Source organism: Callorhinchus milii, unplaced genomic scaffold (genome assembly GCF_018977255.1).
Source record: "Callorhinchus milii isolate IMCB2004 unplaced genomic scaffold, IMCB_Cmil_1.0 Scaffold8, whole genome shotgun sequence".
NCBI classification, from domain to species: domain Eukaryota; kingdom Metazoa; phylum Chordata; class Chondrichthyes; order Chimaeriformes; family Callorhinchidae; genus Callorhinchus; species Callorhinchus milii.
The window spans coordinates 13,437,889-13,462,529 of NW_024704749.1; the positions used below are offsets into that span (position 1 = coordinate 13,437,889).

Here is a 24,641-nt window from a genome sequence, read left to right on the forward strand (position 1 = left end):
CAATGTACAAGCAATCTCATCAGGACCCATTTATTTATCTGCTTCGGTCTCAGAACATAAAGTACACTTTGTGCTTGAACACTCTGAACACAGGATCGGACTCTTTTCACGGGAGACGGGGGGGGAGGGGGGAGAGGGGCATCAAGACAAGACTAAAGTTCTCGGATAAATAACTTCATATAAATAGGACTCGACACAGTGGATCGTGTTACAACAGCAAAGTAAGCTTCTTGCATCACAAAAGCAGTCAGTGCATCACATGGCCTTTTTGCTGCAAATAACGGCGCGAGCAAGAGACCGGCAATTAAAAAGCTTTTCGACAAATGGAAGATGCAGCAATGCCCAGAAGGAAAGAAAATCCCTCCCTCCGCTCCCTCCCTCCCTCCCCTCCAATATAACTACCACACACACAAGCATTAACACAGCACAAAAGGACACAGAGAATATACATACACACTCATAAATTAAAAGAGGCTACTTCACGTTTTTCACCAGTTGGACTATACAGCGACACACTATCAGTTAGTGCATAAATGGTTTTATCTCAATATTAACCAAAGAGACAGTAATTCCATTTTCATTTACTAAGTACAATACTGAAATAACATTGGCTCTGTTTCGCAAGCACGACGTTTGACACTACACGTTTAAAAGATGTTGGGGAGTTGGGGAGGGGAGGAATACTTTGGGTTTTGACCATCAGTGGAGGAATGTGCTGGCCACTTTCCCTGTCCAGAAAGCAGCCCTCGAGAAGACTTCATAAAACGGTCGCTATAACCATGCTTTGAGTCGCTGGCAATTTATTGTCAGCATTTATATATAATATATCACATCAACAAGACTTATTCCAGGCAAATTGGAACAACACGCTTCATCCCCAGGACATCACAGCAGCTTTTGGGTTGGAAGTTTCAGAATCGTTTAATTTTATTATATATATATTATATATATATGTATGTTTGTGTGTGTGTTTTTCAAGACAAAGGGGCTACTATTATTTCATCTTTACTCTTTTACTCTGTATTTACGCTGCATAAGCCCAACCCCCATGCAAAGCTTTCCTCCACTAATCCAAACACACATATGAAAGAAACCCAAGAGAATTCTAACCAATTCACTCATGTCCTAGCGGTTTTAAAGCAATCGTCGTCAGATTTTAGTAATTACAGTATTAGGTAAGCTTTTTTTCCCAGAAATTCCTTTTGTTTTAAACGTTGCATCCATTGCTAAAACAATTTCGAGAGAAATTTGCTAGCCTTCATATCTTTTGTTTAGCTCAATGCAATACATATTGAATTACAAAGGTTGCAACATCAAAACTTCACAGACAGTAAGTGGGGGTGGGGGGTGGTGGTGGTGGGGTGGGGGAGGGGGTGCGGAGAAGGAGGGGGATCTTCAAAGAGTGCTCAAAACCTCTCCGCGATGGTTTCACTCTTTTAACTGCTGGGTTCCTCGTCTGGCTTGTTCAGTTTTTTCAGTGAATCGAGCAATTTTTGGGGAGTGAACACGTGTGTAGATCCTAAAGGATGGAAGGTTGCAAGAATCGATCAGTTAGTTGGTTAGTTAATTAGTCTGGTGCAAACGCACAAGAAACTGAACTGCAAAACAATGCCATTAGTTTTAAAAATGCAGTATCTTTATCCCATCGATGTGAAAAGACAGCAAAGCTATTAAGTGAGACGGGTAAGAATTTTCTTTACCCAATGTCCTAAGCTGTCCCAACTCGATGTCCCAGCTCAATTTTTGAGTGTTTATTTTAAAAATTCTTATTAATGCGTAAAGTTAATAAAATGCATTTCACCACTTGGGGAAAATAGATACTGCAGCTTTAATAGCACTGGAGCCCGTGACTGACATTCAATAATAAATCATACTGGAAAGGAAACTTAGCTTGAGATAGCCAAATCTTAAATGGCGAGATGTTTTAACTCAACAGAAACTCGCACGATGCCTCAGATCTTTTTGAACGAGAAAGAAGATTTTTTTTTAACGAAAAAGAAAACAGACTTTGTATTAACCCTTTGACTGACTCGGCACTTTCGCACCCACAAATAGAAACAGGTTCGTCGTCCGAATTTTTGGGGGATTTCAGGAATGCACCCAACTCCTGATAACTAATCGCTCCGAGGGAAAAGGGCTCAGTGACGAGTTATCCGGAGTGGCAAGTTACGCGCGTGTATAAATACATCAATAAATGTGGCTGGGATGTTAACCACACAATGTCTTAAGTGGTTGTGAGAAGTTAATACAGGTTCCAGTTAACAGAAGTTTATTGTGTTAAGGATCTTTCAAGATAGTGATGAGTTGTTTTAATAGTGGATTAGAATCCAATATCCCCCCAAAAATCGTCCGTTTATTGAACCACGTGCAAGAAAGTGCCTCCTCCCACCCGCAAAATAATCTTACAGTACTCAAAGGGTTAAGCGGAGAGGTTTGAACTGCAAATAGCATTGTATTACTTGTTTAAATTATTATAATTTTTTAAAATCCGATCACTTTCAAATTACTTCACGACAAACGTTTTCTTGTTTTCCGTTTTTAAAGAGAACATTTTTTTTACAAGTTAAGTTACACGTTGCTTACACAGTTCATTATCCTTACGAGACAGAAAGATAAGATATTTTTTCTGTGCGTGTTTTTTAAAATAAATTTTAAAAAAAGAATTTGAGTCTTTTTCTTTCCGAAAGGAAGAATTCTGGTCGAGTAAAACAAAGAAAACTCTTCGAAACAAACACATAAAGAGAGAGAGAAGAGTTTCCTTCTATTTTTTTTCGCAGTTTTACTTTTTATTTGCCTTTTTTCACTCCTCTTTGGGAGCTTGGTCCTCAAATGTGACCCTAGAGGACTCCCTGAAGTCCGGGTGTCTCAGGTCCATGAGAAAATTGGTGGGAGTTAGAATGTGGGTAGAACCTGTGAGAGAACAAGAGGGTAGCTAACACCCTTACAACACGCTAATGTATTTATGCCCATATTAACTTTCCTGAGGACGAGAAGATGCTGGAGAGAAATGTGCATGCAAAACATCTGAATCACACCACGCGCTCCAGCCCTTTCCTGCATTGGGATGTAGCCCAACCGAGCTGCGGATACGATGGGGCTGGGGAGGAGGGGGTCCGAGTTGACTGCGCTTCGGTGCTCTGGTCGACAGTGGGGGGGGGTGCAGCGGGAGCCCAGATCCCAGCTGAGGCGCTCTAGGGCAGGCAGATGGCCGCACGGGAAAAGGACTTGAGCGACTGAGCGAGGGAATGCAAGCACTTGGTGTTTCGTACTTGAGCAGAACGTCTGCGCGTGAAGCGAAAACACATGAACACACACACACGCGCACACACATACACGCACACACTCACGCACACACGCACACACAACAGCAATGTTTTAACAATGACAATAAGGAGCAGGGTTAGGTTAACAGAGGAATGAGCGGACAGTGAAACCCCAGGTGTTATGTAAGGCGACATTTAAGCGCAGTTTCTTGTTACAGATCACGGCTTAATGATCTTGTGTGACGCGGCCAAAACACGAAACAGATGGTTACATGATCTTGACTCAGTGCAAAGAGAGAGAGCGGGGGGCAGAAGAAAAGGTATTTAAACTAACTTACCACGGCTAATGGGTTCTAAAGCGATGGGCTGCCTCTTCACAATACTTACCTATTAGCACCTCCCACTTCCCGTTGGCTTGTGTGACCTCGTAAGCACAACGCATCTCAGAGCAGGAGACCCCCCCAAGGATGAAGGCGATCATGCGAGGCCCAGTTCTGTACTCCCCTGGGGTCTTATTCTTATGCCAGTGGCCATACCGGGCACTGTATGTAACAAACGTCACAGTCACTAGCAATCCTAATGAATATACTCTGCCCTACAAACCTGCTAGAACCATGAAAGCCTCCAACTTGGCGAGTTGGTCTCCATGAACCCCAAAGATCAGTAGTGACTTGACAATGATGGTGATGATGTGGGGATGTTACTAGGCCTGGGTTAGAGGTCACCCAGTGTACACCAGGGTCATCACCACGAGGGCATGTCTCATGTGTTAATGAAGCAACTCCTTCCCTTCCCCCACCCTCCCCACCCCCAGCAAGTCTCTATGTCCAGTTCCTGCCAATTGCAAAAACAAGGGGCAAAGAGCGGGTGTTCTTTTCTGACCAGCTCATGGCTTATCAACGATCACCTTTAACATAACAAGGGGCAGATTGATTGAATCCGTGAGCAGAGGCCATACCTGACTGCGGTGGAACTGAAGGATGCAGTAGAACGGGCAGAGATGTACGGATAATGCTTAGCGTCCAATTTGTCATCAATGGCATCCTGAAGAAGATATGTCCTCGGGTCAATATTAGTCGGGGGGGAAAGTAGGAAGAAGCACCTACTCTTTACACCTCAATCAATATTGTTCTTGGTCCAATAAGACCAACTTCCTGGCACCTCACCCAGTTACTTCATTGTACCGAGCACCCTACATTGCCTTGAGCTTCAATGCCAAAGAACCACATCCCTCATAGATGCCAGGTCCCAGCAAGGTGGGGAGATTTTAGAAGAAGTGGAGGTTGCATTAAATTGATCCCATTAACTGTGCCGAAAAAACAATGTTGTTTTGTCATTGAATGGAGTCTCAATGTTAAACACAGCGCTGTCAACATTGTAAGGATATTTTTGAACGGCTCCAAATTGTCTGGAGGGTACAAGGAAAATCGACCATATGTTCTGCTCTTTTATTAATTCATAGCAGCTCTTTGTCTATCTAATCCCACGACCCGACCTGTTCTCCATATCCTTTAACACCCTTTAATGCCTCCCTCCCTCTTTGATTCCTCCAATTCAAAACTAATGCTAGCTTTTCCTAAGTTCCAGCTTCTGTTCCCCAGTTATCTCTCAGAGAGAATATGTTCCACTCAGAAAACCAGGAGCTTCCAAAACTCCATTCAGATGGTTTCAAACTGTGCAATTTCTGCAAACCAATCCACCCCCCTCGCCCCGTTCCCTCTGTGATACAATCGGGAAAAGTATGCAATATTTCTTGTGTTAATTAGCACCAGCGCCAAGCTAAGGAACTGTTTATGAACCTGCTGCAATTTGGCAGTGATACTTAACCTCAACGCTAAATTAGCACCAACCTTTAATGGCAAATTTCGAGCCAGTTGGTTCATGCTTTACACTGGCACAAAATAAGGTAATGCTCTGAGGAATACTACAAGTTTCTCCCCCTCTGTAATTCACATTGAGTAAGAGTAAGAGTAAGAGTGTCACTGACCTCCATTATGTCCTTGATGAGTGGTGTCCATCTGGACAGCTGGTAGGTTTGCTCGCTGATCCGTTCCTTTCTCTCGGGTTTGTTCCTGCGACGCAGGGTTGACTTAGCGGAAAAATAAGAGAGAGAATTTTTGTCAATGTTCCCTCGCTGCTCACCGGAAACCCCCTCACTCCCCCACACCTCAACCCTGCTCCAGAAATAGAGTACCTACTGGATTTGCTTTTCATGTTTATTGGGTTAAAATAAATTTGCCCATGTAATACCATTTACCCATGTCTTTTTGTGGGACGCTGCTGTACGCGATTGGCTGCCGTGTTTCACTCACAAAATACACAGTCAATTCACTTGACAGCATATTGTGTGAAGTGCTTTGAGATGTGATAAAGCGCTGTGTCAAATGCCAGGATTATTATTGTTTATTAAAGGGCATCGAGACGCTTATGTTACGTGAAGGGCAAGTAACAGAGAAAAGTTCACATTGTTGGGGGAGTGTGGGGAGGTGGGGGGAGATGGTGGGGAGAGGTGGGAGGTGGAGGTAAAGGCAACGTACATCTGTGACAATGGGGATCCCCAGGTGAGCCATGTTAGTGATGATCTCGCTGTCCTCGGGCGGGATCTGAGCATGCTGAATCAGCTTGTTGAGGTTCTCCTCGGTAATTCCTAACCCAACGGAGAGAGAGAGAGAGAGAGAAAAGATCAGAAGATCAAGATACCCCCGAAGAATCCCCTTCAATCCAGTGATCTCAGCACGGAAACAGGCCATTCAGCCCAACCAATCTGTGCTGGTGTTTCTACTCCACACTTGGTCCTCATCCATTCCTTATTCCCTCCCATACAGCTCTGTTCCCCTCTCCCTCGTATGAAGGTCTCGCTCACCGTTCTTAAGGAAGATGTAGAGAAGGATGATGCGGATCTTGTCGTACGTGGTGACGTTGTTATCCAGCAGGATGGGAACGATGGCTCTCATCGGGTCCTTGATCTTCTCTCCTTCAGCGTCAGTGCCCATGGCCAGATCCTACAACACACATCAGTCACCCCATTCCAGTGTTCCATGTTGGGGGGGTTAAGGAGATGGTGGGTGGGGGGGCGGTGTGTGGGGGTGGGGGGGAGTAGGGGTTGAGGGTTGTATTGGAACAGGGTTTTGTAACTGAATCACTTAGTAACAATAATGATGACTATTTTCCGAGACCCCGATCGTAAAGGGATCCGTCCACTGACTGGATGAGAGTCACGCTAAATGCCACGGGAATTCTGCACTGACTGATCTCCCTCCCTCAGGGGTGGCGTTCCCTTGGGATGTGGAATTCAACAATAGAGTGGAACCATTTGTGACGCTGTCGTGAAGCTCCTGGCAAATCACACCATTAAGATCCCCGCCTCCTATCCACTTCCCCCCCACCCCTCCTCTCCACTCCCCACTTCTCACCCCCTTCCCGATTAGCACATTGAGCTCCTTGGTTTATCAGTACAATTGACTGTAACCATGTGGGTGCGCGTGGGTTAACACTTTACCTGTTCTACTCGGCACAGCTTGTCCACGGTGCCCTGGTAATGCTTCATACAGTCCTCAGCGAGGTGGAGGTGAGTGGAGTACTGGAGAGAACACAAAACCAACCGTCAGTGTCATCTCCTGTGTGAGCCGGGGAGCAGCTGTGTCCGGGAGTGACGAGGACAGACCGTACCTTGCTCAGCTCCTTCTGGTACTGTGGCATCTTCTTCAGCATCTGAGACAAGTCCCTCATGGTAGTCTGTAACAGGGACACAGTGAGTTATTTGGCAGCTGATGAGGATCATACCTCATCATATTGTTTCATACCTCAAACCCTGGCAAACCATTTCCTGTCCTTCCCATTGTGTGTGTGAGAGAGACTGTGCGTTGTGTGATGCTGTGTGACTGTGTGTGTGTGTGTGCATGAGAGAAACTTCACATCAAGCAGAAAGCCACCCTCCTGTGCCATGAGGGAGGCCACACAGTGACTCCCAGGCAGACCCCAGGTGGAGGGGGTGGTGGCGGTAGATAGCGCCAGGCAGGCAAATCCCATCTGGTGCCAGAAGGGAGTGGAAACGAAGCGAGTCTCTCACACAAACCTTCTCGCCGGTCGCCATTCTTTTGCTGGAGGAAAAATCCTTCAAGGAACGAGTCACCTCCCTGGGGAGAGAAACGGTGCTTCAGATACATTGACAGACACAGGGTCTGGGGTTACAGATAGAAGCTGAGACTGCCTTTCCCCGTCAACACCACATGGGACTGTACCTTCTCACACCGTGCTCTCAGTAGCAAGCTGTGCGGTTTTAGCATGTTCAAATCCAGCAGTTACCCGATCTGCCAATTGACTAACAACCGGGTTCCTATTATTGCTGGGTAAACAGGTATGTGTGGAATAAGGAAGCTTACCTAAGGTTTTGCCCTGCCTGCCTGGGAATCAAACCCGAATCCTCTCGCTTTTGAGGCAAGTGCTCTAATCACTACACTACAGTACAGGACTCCTGCTGGAAATGTGACACAAGTGTTTTCGCCTGTCTCCATCTGCTGTGACTGCAGAGAGCCTGAGATGCAAGGATTGTTGTTTCCGAGTTGCTCAGGCAGAGGCAACAGCAGATGGCACCTGACTAGAGCAAAAAATGGGGGTGAATTATCACATGGAATTTGTTAGTAGTTCCTTCTGAATTCTCTGCAAGATGCCCCCGATTGCTCGATCGGTCGCTTACTTACTGGGACACCTCTGCAATGTGTTTGTGACGCAGTGTAATCCATAGGTCATCATCTTCATCCAACAGCACCTCCTTGACCCGGTTCTCTCCCATCCCGCCAGTCTCGTACCTGCAGACATACCGCATCGATGGAAGATGCTTTAGACCCACTTTCAGTTCACACAAGATCTTTGTCTGGATAAAGAAGGTCCTTTGGCCCATCTGATCTCAACCCTCCAGAACACGTACCCTACAGTCACTGAAAGGCTGTCACTTAAGAATCTGCCAAACCGGGGTTCGGGCAGACACCTGCTCACCATCTCCCACTCCCTTCACGTCCATCTCAAGACCCTCCTCTTCGACCGTGCCTTGGGCCACCCTCCTACCCGCTCACTCCCTGCCCTCCACTCCTGATCCTAACCCCCAGTTTGGGTCCAAATCCCTGACTGTCCAACGCCTTGGGATGTTTTCCCAACGTGAAAGGCGCCGTGTAAATGTCATTTGTTGTTGTTGTGTCAGATCGTGACGACTCAGCAAAGGACAACACAAGCAAAGGCAAATGTCTCCTCCCCCCCACCAATGCTCCCTGGAGGAGCCTGTCTCCCGTCGCTCAGGGCGAGATTGCTGAGCGAAGCCAGAGACACCGCCTGTGGCATATCTTACTTGTAAACATCGTTCTCCACTGGCAGCAGGTCATAGGTCATTGCCTGGAAGGTCAGCTCGTGCAGCACGGGAGAGACTGGGTCAAACCCACGATCCACGATCAAGAGCTGAGAGCGAGCTTTGTCTGGGCCCTGAAACCACAGGCATTGATTGTAGCGAGGAAACATGGACTGCAGAACACGCTCACACTCACCCTCTCTCATGCACACACTCACTCACACCCTCTCTCATACACACCCTCACTCACTCACACCCTCTCTCATATACACACACACTCACTCACACAGTCACACATTTCCCCCCTGGATGTGTGTGAAGGACAAAGAGAGAGACATAGAGAGAAAGACTTGCCTCCCCCATAGTTGGATCGTCAGCTTTGTAAGCGTCTAATTTGTCTTGGACCAGCTGTGCCAGCATGGCGTTCTCTTTATAATCACTGTGGATGGAAAAGGCAGAACATCACAGGAAATCCACAGGATGATCTGCTGTTCACTGCTCTTTGTGGAAAGTCTCGCCAAGTGTAACACAGCACTGAGAGGAAGCTCCAGAACGTCCTTCAATACAAGCGTTGGAACCAGCGTCTCATGTTTAACTATCTCCCAAATGTCGAATGCCAAGGCAGGCTCCGTCTCCAGCCATAAAGACATGTGGCTGGCTGTGGTCATACCCTTGCTTCTCACTACTGCTGCACAGACGCATACACAAACGCATGAACACGCACACATGTGCAAGAACATACATACACTGTATCTGCCCCTGTATCTGCCCCGGTATCTCACCCCCGGTATCTGACGGCAGGATACTCCTTCAGCGTAGCACACAGGGTTGCTATTTGTTCGGCCAGCCTCTCGAGGAGGGGGGTGCGGAGCTGTGCCTTGTGAGGGCTGTAGAAGCTCTGGAATGAATCCGGGACGTCCAGTGAGTAAACCTGAGGAGGAGAAGATTCCAAGTTTGTCCACGTCTATGTTTGGGAAACTCCATTAGGTCAGATGTGACCGTAGTTCAAACCATTTTGGTGAAGTTTCTACAGGAAGGCCTTTGAGTCAGTCAGTCAGTCAATCAGTCCCTCCCTCCTTCCCTTGGGCTCCCGTCAAGAGCAAAATGTAAACATTGAGATGGCACAAAAGCTGGAAACTGGAATTACAAAGACAGGAACCTGACTAACATCCTAAAGGGAGACTGGAATAATATATAGATCTGAACCTGTGGATCAAAGTGTTGCTGAATGTTTCTTTAATATCACTGAACCGTCTGCCTCCATCACCCGCCTCCCACCCACCTCCTTCCCCACCTCGTGTCTGTAAAACAGGAGACAAGGCTGCTTTATAATAAGACGACTCCTGTGCCAAGCCGTTGGGTTTGCCTCGCTACCTGTATTTAATTGGAAAGCCGCATAATTACACAGTAAACCTGCCCTGACACAAGCTGTTCTGTAGCTGCCCTAAAGCAATCAGAGAAACTGCGATAAGCACAGGCACATCTGGTGGCCATCATGTGACCCCCCTTTCACAGTGTAACCATCACACACCCCCCACAGCTGACAGATGGATCCTGTGGGTTCTTAATAATCCTAAAAATAATCCTTGGTACCAGTGTCTTTCACGACAGCAAGACGCCTCAAAGCACTTTGCGTGGATTTACTATGACATATAGTGACTGTGTGTTTTTGTAGGCGAATGTCCTTCATTGTTCACTCCCGCCTCACCACACCCACCCCCCTTGATCTTTACTGCTCTAAGCCAATGTCTCAGCAGAGAGGTGGAGTGGGTAAGGGAGGGCTGGAGTGGCAATGTTGAGAGACTGGATGACACAGGGAGAGCGACAGAGAGAGATGGTTGTCCAGAGAGGTGCACAAGGACTGTTAGCCCCTGCTCTCTGGAAACTGTAGCGAGGAGTCAGACTGAACAGAGAGATCTATTCGGTATGTGTCTGTGTTGTCAATTTAGATAAGATGCCTATTTGGTTCTGTGGAATTATCTCCCCGCCGCTGTCTTGTGAGATTGCGGAGAATGAAACAATGAGAGTTGTCTGATCTCAGCCGGCAGAGGTGTCTGTCTACTCTATCATCTCAGCCCTCGAGAGGCTATGACTCACCTGTGATTCATATGGAAGGAAGGCGATGTTGATTTCTGTGAGAGTTTTGATGACCTTGGATGTGCGGGACTTCACCAGCTCGTTAAACAGTGGATCTGAGCAGGCTGAAAGTTCGGAAAAGATGATCGTTTTATTTTCTGGATGGGGTGGATTAGGGTTAGCCTAGAGACTATGGGTTCAAAGACCCCATGTGATGGGGGTTCGAACCCACAACTTTCTAGAATCAGAGGCGAGAGTGCAACCGCCTAAGCCAGGTTGGGGACCCAGACAGGGAGATGATTTGCTACTTATTATTATTTGCCCTGAGGAAGTGTCACTCAGAAATCCCCTCAGCTGCCTTCCTCCGCCAATACTACTGCTCAACAACAACAACAACAAAATTACATTCATAGAGTGCCTTTCACGTCGGGAGGACGTCCCAAAGTGCTCAGAACTTCCAACAGGGCCCAGGACATCAACAAAGTAAGAAAGAGATAAAGGAACAAACAAGGCTGAACAGACAGAGCGATCTCATCAAATATACAAGAGAATGCTGGCCACAGAGCGGGGCTATATATAAACCCAGCAACATACAATTTCACAATAACACCTTCAATTCAAATGAGCTCCCGGTGTGAAAGGTGTTGAACGGAGTGTAAGGTTTATTATCTGATCCAAATGGCGAATATAACAGGGTCGGGTAATTCGTCCAGGAGGAAGAACTGTGTGTGTTTGTGTGAGTGTGTGTGGGTGTGTGTGGGTGGGGGGAGTGGGGGGGGTGGGGGAGGGGGCTCAGGGGGTGTCTGTACTTACAGTCTGTAAAGAAGACATGAGCTGCCCTGTACTTGGAGGTCGGAGGGTCCTTGAAATCATTGATCAGCGCACGCACAGACTGAAACAGACAAGACTCTTGTCAGACAAACTGCAGGTAAACGGGGCCAAGATTCACTTTTCATACTTGCAGGGAGGAGAATGGTAGCAAGACATAAACAACGACAAAAAAATTGGATTCACACATCGCCTTTCCCATCAGGAGGATGTCCCCAAGGCGCTGGACAGTCAAGGGTTTGCACCCAAGCTGGGTGATAAACAACAACAACAACACAGATTTGGACAGTCTTTCACATAGGAGAATGTGCCAATGTGATACAACAAGCCTTAAAAGCGAGAGTGAGAGCGACGAGTGCATTTGCAAGGCAACAGCTCATCATGTACCTCTTCAGACGGTGTGATCAGGTAAACTGCTTCCAAGCTGGGGATGGGCTCTCGACGTTTATTGATGTCTTCCACGACTTTGGGTAAAGCCATCATTGGGACGGAGGAAGGGACAAATCAATCCGAGTAAAACAGTGGCACAGAAGTCAGAAACTAGCCCCCACACCACACCCCCCACTGCCCAGCCCCCAACACTCAGCTCAACAGTCCCGGCCCCCACCCTGAAACAACCAGCCCCCACCCCAACTCTCTGCCACCAACCCCAGCTCCATGGCAAACACTTCACCCCACGCCAGAGATCACCAAAGTGTGGTCAAAGAGATAGGTCTTGAGACGGACTTTGAAATGACCTGGAAAAGTCACTACACGTAATGGTGATTCAGGTCCCAAGAGTATGATGACAAATAGCACGTGGCGAGGAGCCCGCCCTGGTAACTCACTTGTAACACCTTCGGTCATGATGTCCGTCATCTTGCAACAGGACGAGAGCATCCTCATGCTGAGCTGATCGACAACCAACACCTGGAGAACAGACAGACACACACAGAGCAGTGCATCAGTGAGAGCCCAGCCTGCCACCCCCACACTCTCCTCCCTCTCTCTGTGCCCGGACTGTATTAGCACCCCAACAACCCCATCCCCCACGCCCCACACGCCCTGACGGTAAGTATGTGAGCAACCTCACTTCGCCACCACCCCCCCGCCCATTAGTGACTGACCTGACCTTATTCCCTCCACCTCCCTGCTCCCTGGGATGTAGGTGACAAACATTTTACGATGTCGCAAAAACATCACCCGTTTCACCTGCTAATAAACACGACAGAATAGCGCAGCATGTACTCCAAAAATGTCCGTGGGTCAGCCTCTGATTTAAGGCTGGGGATCAACGTAGAAATGTACGTTTCACCTCATCGCAAAGCATTCTCCCCCTGCCCCCTCTCACCTCCCCCCCCCCCCCGCCCCCCAAATACAACATCAATACATCAACACACCACCACAAAGAGCAGGCAGGACATGCATAGGCTGATACCTTCCATTCTCCCTTCTTCTTCACCTTCTTGATCACATCGTTCATGATCTCTGTGGCCGGAAAGAAATGAGAACTTAATCCATTTTAAGAAAGTACTAACAAATCTACAGGCTGCAGCGCAAACACAATCCACTCACGTCCTTTGCTGGCTTTCTACAGGGAAAGCAACATCTTGCATATATCTAGTGCCCTTCACGTGGGATAGCGTCTCAGAGCGCTTAACTGTAGCAGCAACTGATGCTGAGCCAGGGAATGGTCCAATGTCTCCGGCTTTGCCCAAGTCCCCATCCTGTGACAGGAAGAGCTTTACTTATGTGCTGACTCTGCAGTTTAGACGCCAAATGAATTCCTGCACATTGACAAGAAGCTGAGAGGTTCTGTGAGGTGTGCCTCTGACTCACTGTTTTCTGACCAAGCGCATGAACAGGACATGTAACAGCAGATCGTGTAATTAATCTTTTAGTCCATTCCAAACCCGACCCCCTGCTCTCTCCTCTTTCTCTCTCCCCTCCACACATACTAAGCCAACATCAGCAGATTCTGTGGAATGAATCTATTACCAACAGCAATTCCATTTATTTGGGATCAATTTGGGATCAGATATTTGGTTTGTTATTTGAGATCACATCCCTTCTTTCCGTCTGGCCTCCTGTTTGTCTCTCGTCCCCTCCACTCCACCAGCAGTGGCCGTGCTTTCAGCCACCACACCCCAAAGCTTTGGAACTCTCTCCCCCAATCCCTCCACCTTTCCCACTACTTCCCCTCTTTTAGATCACGACTGAAGACCTTCCTCTTCGACTGTGCTTACAGACACCTCCTCCCTCCCTCCCACCAGCTCAGAGTCAGCACTGTGAAGCGCTCCGAGATGCGTGAAGGGCACTATATAGTTGCAAGTTGTTGTTGTTGTCTCGCTGGCCGGCAGGACTGCTGGCTCAATGGAAACGGAACGAGCTGGCCACGTGCGTGTGCTAAACCCCAGGAAACTCCATCTCCCTTTGTCTGGCTCATGAATGAGCTTGTGGTTGTGGAGCAGGGCCAGTGATTAGTAGCAAACGTACAACCATTTGACTAATCTCTTCCAATACCCTGCTCTGCTTATCACCCTGCTCTGTTTATTCGTTTACAGTCCCTTAATCAGTTTCTCTCTCATTCTCTGTGCTCCAATCATGTCCCCGCTCCTGCTCTATTTGTATCTGACGCTGAGAGAAAAGGAAGGGATTAAATCCAATTATAGAACTAAAAGACTTCAGTGGCTTGAAGCCTGAGCACAGAGGCAATTCCTTAAACTGAAATCCTCTTAGCTCCCAGCACAAGTAATTTCCTCAACAACAGGAAATGATGCTGTAGCCCCACAAGAGGATAAAACTGTATGTAATGTAAAAGAAGACAACAACAACTTGCATTTACCATTACATTTAAAGGGCATTTACTATTCTCCTAGTGTCCTGGCCAACAATTCCCCCCACCCCCACCCAACCCCGGATAAAACTAACTCCTGTTTTGTGTGATAATTAGCACATCAAATGGGAACAAATTTTTACTGCCGCACGCAGAACAAAGAAAAACGTTCAGCCCATCAGATACGACACTTCCACCGTCAGGCAAAGCCTGGTAACTGTCGCTTAAGAACTAAAACGTGTCTTGTAATATCAGCATGACATTTGTAACTCTTTGGTGCTTAGGGAGAGCTCCACCGTTTGTGTAGATTGGTTCGTCATTGCCAATTTGTTCACTGAGGGATTTTCTTTTCTTTCTGACTTTGTGTCACGACGAAACAATAAAACCATGAACCGATCTGATCTTACCAATCTCTCCGCGGAGCTGAAGTCGATAAAACAATGTGACTACAGCCCATTTTACACCTATCCTTCAATACTGGCACTAGGTAGAAGAATCTAATGATTTGACTGCCTAGATTTCGGTCTCATTTGCCTTCACTATTTCCATTCAGAACGAACATGATCAGGCCCGGAAATGTCTGTGACCCTAAAGGATAAACTGAGTCATTTGTCGATGTATTATTGATCATAATCCAGCCCAGAACCTGAGGCGCATTGTTAGAGGTGACGTCCATCAATGGTGGTGTCTGCCTGTTCAGGTGGGCGGTTAAAGGTTGCATTATAGCAGCGCTATTCAAAAAAGGAAAGCAGTTTCTCTCTCTCTCGCTCAGTGTACTGGTCAACAATACCCAAGAAAAAATTGGTCACTCACTTCATGGCTGTTTGTTGGACATTGCTGTGCAATTTGTGCAAATACACTAGCTATTCGCTTTCTCTCCTCTCTTAAGTCTTGTGCCTTGGGAGACAAACATGGCTCCTGTGCGGCAGACGTAGTTGTTAATCTGATTAACTTGCATTCGGCTCATGGCTAAGCTGACTAAAGGCAACATCCTCCTGAAAACTCAGGGCAAATACTGTGTTGACTTGTCAGCAATAAATCACAGGCTTTCTCAACCTAGTCTTTGCCTGTGGAACACTTCACCTTCAATTTTAAGATTGCACCAAACGGTGGAAATTCTTCAATTCAGTCTTGATTTAGTTTCTAAGGATTGTGAGAAAACGCTTTCCAAATTACATTCAGCCCAAAAAACACAGTCACTACACTTTACAGTATACTCTGTGACTTGATCTGATGTGAAAGGCTCTCTATCAAATGTAAGGAATATTATTATTAAGTGCTCCAAGACCCGGCCCTGGGTGAAGGGCGCTATATAAAAGCAAGTTATTGTTGTATTATTATTGTGCGCAAATTGGCTGCCGTGCTTGGCGACAAATGACACAGTCACCATGTTGTACAGTAAGTAAGATCATGTGGAGCTCTCTGAGATGTGCTTCCTGACGAGAATGGCACTGCATGGAATGCAGAATCGAGTCATTGTGATTCTTTCACCACTTGGAAGTTTCTCCGGGTGTAGAAGAGGCAGAAATCTAAAGCTTACTCAAATAAGCTGCTTTGTTTTATGCGCTTCACAATTGGAGATTAGCCGTGAGAGGGATGAAAAAAGGAGTGGTCCGGCCTGTCACAAACAGACACAAAAGAGCGGAACGCTGTAAATCCTGGATTAGGTCGATCAACAAAGCACGTAGTGAATGGGGAGTCAACCAAAGTCTGCCCTTTAGTGGAGCAGGACTGCAGCTGCCTGAAATTCCACCCCGTCTTAGGCTGTGTGGCTTTTCCTTCCAAGAAAAAGTCTCAAAATAATAACGAGTATTAATAATAATAGTATTCCATTTGCTGTGCTTATTGTAACAGTTTGTGACAGTAGCCCGGAAAAAGCCTGGAAGAGAAGGAAAAAATATACTGTTGTGTCCACAAATCTAAATGCAAATAAATTTTGTTGCTCAATCCACGACACTGGGATGTGGGGACGCTGCTGTGCGCAATTGGCTGCCACGTTTCGCCCACAAAATATACGGTCGATTCACTTTACAGTATATCCTGTGAAGTGCTTTGAGACGTCTCAACAAGGTGATAAGGCGCTGCGTTAAATGGAAGGATTATTATTATTATTATCTGGTTTAGCAAATCCTGGGGTGGATTTGCACATCAGCCTTCCATTTGCAAACGTCGCAGTTCAGAATGCTTGAATGTCCCCTAAAAATATCCTTGATGTACTGTTGGCAAATTGGTAGTCGTCTCTTCTACTTATTTTGCTCAAAATGTAAATCACATCCCTGCTGGACAATCACAATTATTCCTGGATCTCGTGAAAAGGTGGGAAAAGGCATCTGTTCCCTGGTCGCCTTGTTTGGTGTGGAGTTAAACCGTGCCCTTGTCTTCTCTGCTATCGCTCTGCCTCATTACTGCAACATCAGGCAAGCGTCAGTCAAATTGACAGCTTCCGAGTGGAATATTAATCAACTCTAAAGGTATATGTTTAAAAATAATCATTTTGCAGAAAATTAAGATTAAACGGCTGAATCGATTTAAACAAGGCACTGGTGCATTCAAGTAAACACAGGGTGTCTGTCTGTCTCTGCAATAGGATAATTGCAAGCACTTGTTTAGTGGAACAAGAGTAAACCAAACCAGTGACTAATTTGTCCAGTTTCAATCCCTAGAAAAAACACTTTGCCTGAAATTATCAATTGTGATCATTGTTTTGGTAGCTATTACATTGAATCCAATTGTTGCTTTTAACATAGAGTGGCAATGAAGTATGCCCCCTCTAGGTTTTTTCCTCCTTAACGCATCCACAAAGTACTACAGTAATTGGAAGATCTACACTTTAAAATCAGGGGTTTCGAGCCCCCACATCGACAACTTGGAGCTCACAGTCTAGGCCGACACGGGGGGAGCCCAGCACTGTTGTTGGAGATGCTGTCCTTCGGATGTGACGTCAAACCTAGGGCCCAGCTGTGCCTGTTCAGGAGGAGGGGAGCGAGGGAGGGGGGTGGAGAGGTGGTGGGGGGGAAGGGAAAATCCACAGATCTGTAATAACCCTAATCCAAAATATCTGTAATAGCAACAAAACGCAAGGCAAATTTAGAATCAAACTTAAAAACAAAATCTTTTCCAGTTGTGACTGACAACAGGGCTTTACTGCTGCCCTTTGAGACACGCATGCTGTATCCGAAAGGCATGACGTAACTGCAAGATGTTGTGGTGACTCTCTGTGAGTTACTGACCTCGAAGTGTAGTGACTGTGAGGAGAAAGGTCTGGAGGTGGTGGGCTTTAAACTGGATGAGATGTTAAACCAAGGTCCCGTCTACCTGTTCAGGTGGATGTTAAAGATCCTGTGGCGCTATTCGAAAAGAGAAGGGAGTTTCTCTCTCCCAGTGTCCTGGCCAACAATCCCCCCAAATAAAAACCGATCTTTCGTTTCATGGCTGTTTGTGGGACGTTGCTGTGTGCAATTGTGCATTTTCCTACAAATACGCAGTCACTCCATTTCACAGTAAATCCTGTGAAGCGCTTTGAGACGTTCTTCTGACATAAGGCGCTATATCAAATGCAAGGATTATTATGATTATTATTATCCTTCCCCTACTCTCTGAAACTCAAACTCCAATCAGTGTCTCTCCATCTTGCCTGCCCCCTCCCCCACCCCCAGCTTCCTTGCCCGCCTTCAAAACCTACCTTAAGATCTTCAACCATGCTTTCCTTCCTCTCCCCCGTCCCTTAATTTGAGCTACTACTCAGTACTACTCAGCTGTAAGAAGAGCTTGGAGACTTGAAAGATGCTGTATCAAGTGTAATTGCTGGTAACGTTAGTCGATCGGTGGATGGCTTTGTGGGGGTAATAATCGTTTCCAAAAAATAATAATTTGGTCACTTCAATCCACAACTGTTTGTGGGACACTACTGTGCGCAATTGGCTGCCGCGTTTGGCCCACAAAATATACAGTCAATTCATTATTATTAATGCCAAGCTTTCAAATACTGAAGATGATGACGTGGAGGGGGTGGGGTGGGAATAACGAGTGATTGCAAATCCGTGCCAGTGTTGTCTCGGGGCAAAGCCAGGAAGACAGTGGCGGAGACTTGCGTTACCATCGTTGATGTTAATTTAATTCAGTGGAAAAAAAGAGCGCAGACTGAGCCCAAGGGAGCGGTTAACATTGTGCAGCCAGATCACATGTACCAATAAAGCAATTGCAGTATAAAGGACATTGCAGATCAGCACAGCCCACCCCCACCAGCCGCTGGTGTCAGGTTATTGATAGGGTTCAAACAGTAGCTGTTGATACATTAAAAGCTCTTCTCAATGTTTTATGGCTTTAGGTTTTTTTTAAAACTGCTGCAGACGGGAGAGGCAGAGACAGGGAGAGAGTGTGTGTGGGGGGAGTGTAGGAGTTGTTCCTATCCTGGGGTGCTAGAGGGAGCTACAACTGTGCTTTGAGATAAGGTGTTACAGTGGAGGTGAGATTGATCATTAAACTGCTCACAAGCTCAATGATCCTGTGTCAGATCATTGACGCGGTCAAATTAAACAGCAATGTTTTGTCTGCCGCCTTCCTTCCTGCTTGTTCGCCACAAAGCTGCTGCTCAGACTGGGGAGAGTCTGTCTCTATCAGGCGGATTGTTAAAGATCCTACAGCGCAATTCGATAAGAGATTGGGGTTTCTCTCCCGGTGTCCTGGGCCACGATTCCCCTTTCTCTCCCCTCACCCCCCACCACACACACACACAGATAACAACTGTCTTCCATTTCATAGCTGTTTTTGGGTACATCCTCGGCTGAGTGCAAATCAGCTGCCGCGTTCGTTCGTTCGTTCACCTACAAGGTTATCTGATCTCCCCTGGACACCTTTCACAGAGTATTGTGCACACCCTTCACACTGGGTGGGTGGGGGGGGGAGGGGGAACGCTCCGAGATGCTAGCCCATGTGAAGGGCACCATATAAATACAAGTTGTTGTTGGGACAGCTGGAAGGGGAATTGGGAGCTGAGTCAGTTAGTCTTTAGGATAGCCATGGCTCTAGGCTGTCAGCAGATCTTCCCCAGGAGCCAGGAGATATTGAAGCATGGTGAACGCTGACTGCTCTGGTTCAACGTCTATTGCAGTGAATCCAGGGAAGGAAGGAATCACAAGAGAAGTTCGGATGAAGAAGGCCATTTAGCTCATTAGATCTCTCCCTTCCTCTGAACCCCAACACCGGCACAGACTGGTTGGGTCAAACGGCCTGTTTCTGTGCTGTACATTCTTTGTAAATCTTGGTAAGGGGTCAGTCTGGCCCAGTGGGTGGCACTCTTACCTCTGAGTCATAAACACTGTTGTGGATTCAAGCCTAACATCAGGATTTTGGCCTCACACAGTTTAGGCTAATGTTCCAATACAGTGCTGGGGGAATGCATTGTTGGGAGTGGCCATCCTTCAAATGAGACGTTAAACCAAGGTCCTGTCTATCTGCTCAGATGGACATTAAAGATCCCGTGACACTATTCTTGAAGCAGAATTTGTACGTAAGGCGTATGACAGTGGCTGGTAATTTCCTCTGTGATTGCTCATTGAGTTGTCCAAACAGTCGGCTACACATCTCCTCTTCACTCTGACAATTTTATCCAGGTCTATGATTTGACAGCTTCTGAAGTCTGACAAACACATTTAGGCCACTTGCATTTGGATGATGGCTGTCTGTTGCATTTCTATTAGCTAGTGTTCTCTCTTGTGTCCATCATTTAATGAATGAGGTGCAGAAAACGGGATTTAACTCCTACATCTATCCCAGAACAGCCTTTAACCCAAACTCAGCTACAAGAGTCTAAGTCTTTTTCTCTAGCTCAAGAACCCAAATAAATAAAACGTACTGGGTGACTGTGAAAAATCCCTTCAGCAGTGAAGTTCCAGTTACACTTGGAGTAACACATGCCTAGTGGAATATCAGTCGTACCCTTTCCATCCAAACCTCACCGCTCCTTTGAGTTCCGTTAATCATACCTCCAGGTTTCTGCTCCAGGTAATTACAGTATTTCAGTTTGGTATCAATCATGCAAACCAACAGCATAGAGTAGGACGTTTGAAGGTGGCTTGGGGCTGTCCAGCACTTTGACGTGAAAGGCGCTATATACACGTCATTGTTGTGGTTGCTTGGAAAGATTCTCTCTTTCTATCCCGTTGTGAAAAATTCTTTCCAGAGCAATGGAATCCCCAGGGCCTTCAGGCCAAACTAGACAGTGCTGAATTACTGAGTCATGGACCGAGGTCAAAGCTCTGTGACTCAATGCAAAGATCGTCAATGTGCCATACTGGGATGAGCGGAGGGCTGACGCGATGTTATCTGGGAGTAGAATGTATCATTCCTACTTCAATTTGTAAGCTCTCCTCGTATATTTATTCCCACTGCCAAGCAAGGCAAACTTTTGGTTTCAAAGGTGTTTCGCAAAACGTTGCCTTTCTATCGAGCATCAACGGTTCATCATAGCTATTTTAACTTTCCCTGTGATTCTTATCCTTTATCCCCTGTTTAGCAGATTTTTGTAATTGCTGTCTATTCGCATCTCGAACGGCAACTCACATGATGTATCCAGTGATATTAAAGCACCTTCAATCTTTACTTCCTAAAGAGATGAGGAGGTTAAAGGGCGGCTGACTGAGGCATTGAAAATAATAATGGGAATTAATAAACTAGATAGTTGGATGGCCCTTCCGTCTAGTGGAGGGATCCAGAACAAGTGGGCGTCATGTTACATTTAGACCTGGACTAGCTCAAAGTGAGATTGGATAACATTTCTTAACACAAAAGGTGAGAGAATGTGGAATGCATCTTCTCACAAGACCATAGAGCCAGAATCAATTGGGATATTTAAAGGGAGGTAGATATATACTTGGGAACTGAGAGTATTAAAGGGTAAAAAACTAATCCTTGCATTTCCTACAGCGTCTTATCATATTATTGAGACATTTTAAAGTATTTGTAGGTAAAACACAGCAGCCAATTTAATTTGCGCACAGCAATGTTCTACAACAGCCATTAAGTGAATGACCAACATAATCTGAAAAAGCATTGGCCAGGACACCAGGAGAAACTCACTCTTTTCAAATAAAGCCTTAGGAACTTTAAAGTCCACCTCAACAGGCACAGAGAGGACCTTGGATCAACACCTCGTCTGAAGGATGGCACCTGACAATGCAGCACTCCTACCAACACTGCGGTAAGCTTGCCAACTCCTTAGCTTGGTGATGGGTTTCTGAATGGGTCAGGCATCTCTGATAAATGAGCATGGATTATTTCTGTCTCACCACTCTGCCTCCACCCCCAGATACTTCTGATCAGCAGCAAGCGACTATTATGCAAACCAACTCCAGGTTTGGAAATCAAATTGCTTGTGTTTTCTGTCAAACTGATAAATGTTTTTAATCAAAGTTCAGTTAGAGTGAACAGCTTCCGAAGTGAACTCTTATCTTGAGGACAAAGTCCAATTCCCTTGTCATTATGGTACTGTGCTTCTTAATGAATACATTTCCCACAGTCTGGATTATGAATTCAGACAACAATAATAATCCTTGCATTTGAATCAATCTAATTTACACTTGGTACAGCACCTTTCAGGTCAGGAGGACATTTCAGACACTTCACAGGACATACTGTAAAATAATAATAATAATCCTTGCATTTGATATAGCTCCTTATCATGATGTTGAGAGTCTCCAAGTGCTTCACAGGATTTACCATAAAATGCAGTGACTGTGTGATCTGTAGGCAAATGTGGAAGTCAATTTGCAACGTCAAACAGCCATGAATTGAATGAACGATTTTTTTTTTGGGGGGGGGAATCGTTTAAGGGCAAAATCCTTAAAATATGTTGTAAAATTATATAAGTTATATATTATAGTAGTTATATATTAGTTAGATATTTTACAACATATTTCAAGATCACCTAGAATGGGGGGGTGGGGGGGGGGGGCATAACATTTTAAGTTTCTTCCAAATCTTTCTCAAAACAAAATATGACAAATACAGATATTAAAAACACTCCCAATATTCACACCAGACCTTGGGATTGAGGGTGAACGGGGTTTAAACATTTTCCTTTGGGGTGAACTGTCTGAATACCATTATTTTTGCTGCAGATTTTATAATTGTTTTTTCTTGGGCGGGGAGGAAGGTGATGCGATTCCAAGGATTTCCTGTGTACAATTAACTACTGTGTTTCACTCACACGATATACAGTCAATTCACTTTACAGTATATCCTGTGAAGCGCTTTGAGACGTCTCGAAGACGTGATAAGACGCTGTATCAAATGCCAGGATTATTATTATTGCAACTTTGCATTCATGTCCCACTGGCTCTTAAACGGTTGTTTCAACCTCTTTTTTTCTCTCTCTCTTCCTCCCACCCCATTCCCACACTCAATCTCTCACTCTGTCAAACTTAACAGTTGTGAATCTTCAGAGTTTTAAAATCTCACAACCAGACAGACAGACAGACAGACAGACACAGACACACAGAGGGATTCTGCAGAGACTGGGAAGGGCAGAAGCGATCGATTTAAGGCAGAGAAGAGAGAGAGAAAAAAGAAAGGCATCGCCCACTGACTCTACTGAGGACAGTTGTATTTGCTCTGATGTTGAGAATAGGGTGTGAGAGAGAGAGAGAGAGAGAGAGAGGCTGAGACAGAGAGAGAGCTCAGGTCTGCCGCAATGCTGGACTGTGCAACCTACAACCATCACACATTCAACGTGCAGGTGATTTAAAGACCTGAGTGTAAACCGTTTGGACTCTGTCCAAAGCACCAAAGACTCCCTATTAACATAGTCTCCAGATTTCCTTGTTCCCCCTCTCTCTCTCTCTCACACACACACACACACATAGAACCGTTATTTCTCCTCCCTCTCTCCCTCTTCCAGTCTCTCCCTCTTTCTCTCTCCCTCTTCCTCTCTCCCTCTTTCTCTCTCCCTCTTCCTCTCTCCCTCTTTCTCTCTCCCTCTTCCTCTCTCCTTGTCGCTTTTTGTGTTGCTCCCTTCCAGTGAAAGTAGACAATTTTATTTGGAGGTGGAGAGGGGGAGTGGAGATTTCTGATGAGTGAGAGAGAGGGAGGGGGAGAGAGGGAGAGGTTTAACGATATGAACTGTAAACAGTTACACAGTACAGCATTACATTTCCCACTGTATCTCACACACACACACATGTACACACACACACTGTGTGTTTTACTGCAGTGCGTTTAAGCAGAGCGATATCTCACTGGTTTGTCAGTGAGAACGTGCGCTGTCTGGTTTATCCTCTCCCCCCGACACACACACACTGTAAATCTCAAATAATTCTTAAACATCCATCGAGCCTTCGCCCCCATTTACAGCCACACGTCTCTCTCTCTCCCTCTCTCCCTCTATCCCTGTGGGGAATTTTACATGACGTGCCCGACCTTTTTTTTACGAAAGAGGCAATTATGCGCCACCCATTTATATTATATTTACGGTAAATGAATGACCGACTGTACAGTATAAAACACACACACATTGATACACACACACACACAGCGTTAACAGAATCCATCAACTCGTTAAATATTCTCGCAAACCCCAGGTGCAGTTGGCTGGCTATGTGGATGTGGCTTTTTTAAAAATATATATATAAATACATAAATACAATCTCTTTGTATGAATGTGAAAATATAGGACCGTGTAGAAAAACAACAACAGACAAGCGATCAGACCCATCCCCATTAATGTCATCTCTCTGCATCCAGTCCCGAATCGACTGCATGTTGTGATGTGGAGGAGACCAGAGAGAGGGAAAGGCGTTGTGAAATCTACCATTTGCTCTTTTCCTTTAATATTTCTCTCTTGTTTTTGCCAAAAAAAAATCCACGATTGGTATTATTTCCATTTTCAAAAATAGAGATAGATATATATGTATATAAAGAAGAGAGAGAGAGAGAGAGAGAATAAAAAGCACAGAGATTGTCCTTACTTTCTCCAACCACAGCTTTAAGCCCGATGGGTGCCATGATGTCTTCTATCAGCTCCCAAATCCCTCTCTATCAGCTGACTGCGAGGAGAGCGATATTAAAGGCACCGCGTCACGGGCTCAACTCCAGATAATTCCTTGGTGTATCTCTGCCTTTTTCTCTCTCATCCCCAACCACAGCCCAAAGCTCAGCCTCAGCCAAAGGCAGAGCCACTGAACTGAAAGCGTTGCTCTGTGGCTGTTGGTGTCAGTCAGCAAGTGCTTCATCAATGCATAGTGTAAACGCCAAGAGATTGGAGAGGGGGAGAGAGAGAGAGAGAGAGGGGGAGAGCAATGAAATGACACCTTCATTTCATTCACTG

General features: G+C 45.9%; 1 protein-coding gene across 2 annotated transcripts; it reads right to left on the minus strand.

The window, feature by feature from the left end:
* On the minus strand, nt 1–24,641 carry stxbp1a (syntaxin binding protein 1a). Of its 2 annotated transcripts, XM_007909629.2 has the most exons (20): nt 24,283–24,641; nt 12,923–12,972; nt 12,333–12,414; nt 11,893–11,969; nt 11,491–11,569; nt 10,699–10,802; nt 9,384–9,532; nt 8,956–9,040; nt 8,605–8,735; nt 7,964–8,071; nt 7,339–7,399; nt 6,933–6,998; nt 6,763–6,843; nt 6,127–6,265; nt 5,801–5,910; nt 5,251–5,352; nt 4,222–4,307; nt 3,651–3,805; nt 2,784–2,910; nt 1,457–1,519 (listed from the first exon to the last, which is right to left on the minus strand). In XM_007909629.2, exons 1-19 carry the CDS (start codon nt 24,317–24,319, stop codon nt 2,801–2,803), a joined length of 1,812 nt encoding a protein of 603 aa, XP_007907820.1. In that variant the 5' UTR covers nt 24,320–24,641; the 3' UTR covers nt 1,457–1,519; nt 2,784–2,800. The 2 variants fall into 2 exon arrangements, with proteins under 2 accessions (XP_007907821.1, XP_007907820.1); XM_007909630.2 differs by lacking the exon at nt 2,784–2,910 and having other exon boundaries at nt 1–1,519; nt 24,283–24,639.

What these genes read in the sequence shown, in the direction of transcription:
- stxbp1a (XM_007909629.2), bottom strand. Translation starts at nt 24,319, where the DNA reads ATGGCACCCATCGGGCTTAAAGCTGTGGTTGGAGAAA. An exon ending in CATGACCGAAGGTGTTACAA is followed by an intron (nt 11,970 to 12,332) that starts GTGAGTTACCAG and finishes CTTTACCCAAAG; the next exon opens with TCGTGGAAGACATCAATAAA. An exon ending in GGATCCCCATTGTCACAGAT is followed by an intron (nt 5,353 to 5,800) that starts GTACGTTGCCTT and finishes TTTTCCGCTAAG; the next exon opens with TCAACCCTGCGTCGCAGGAA.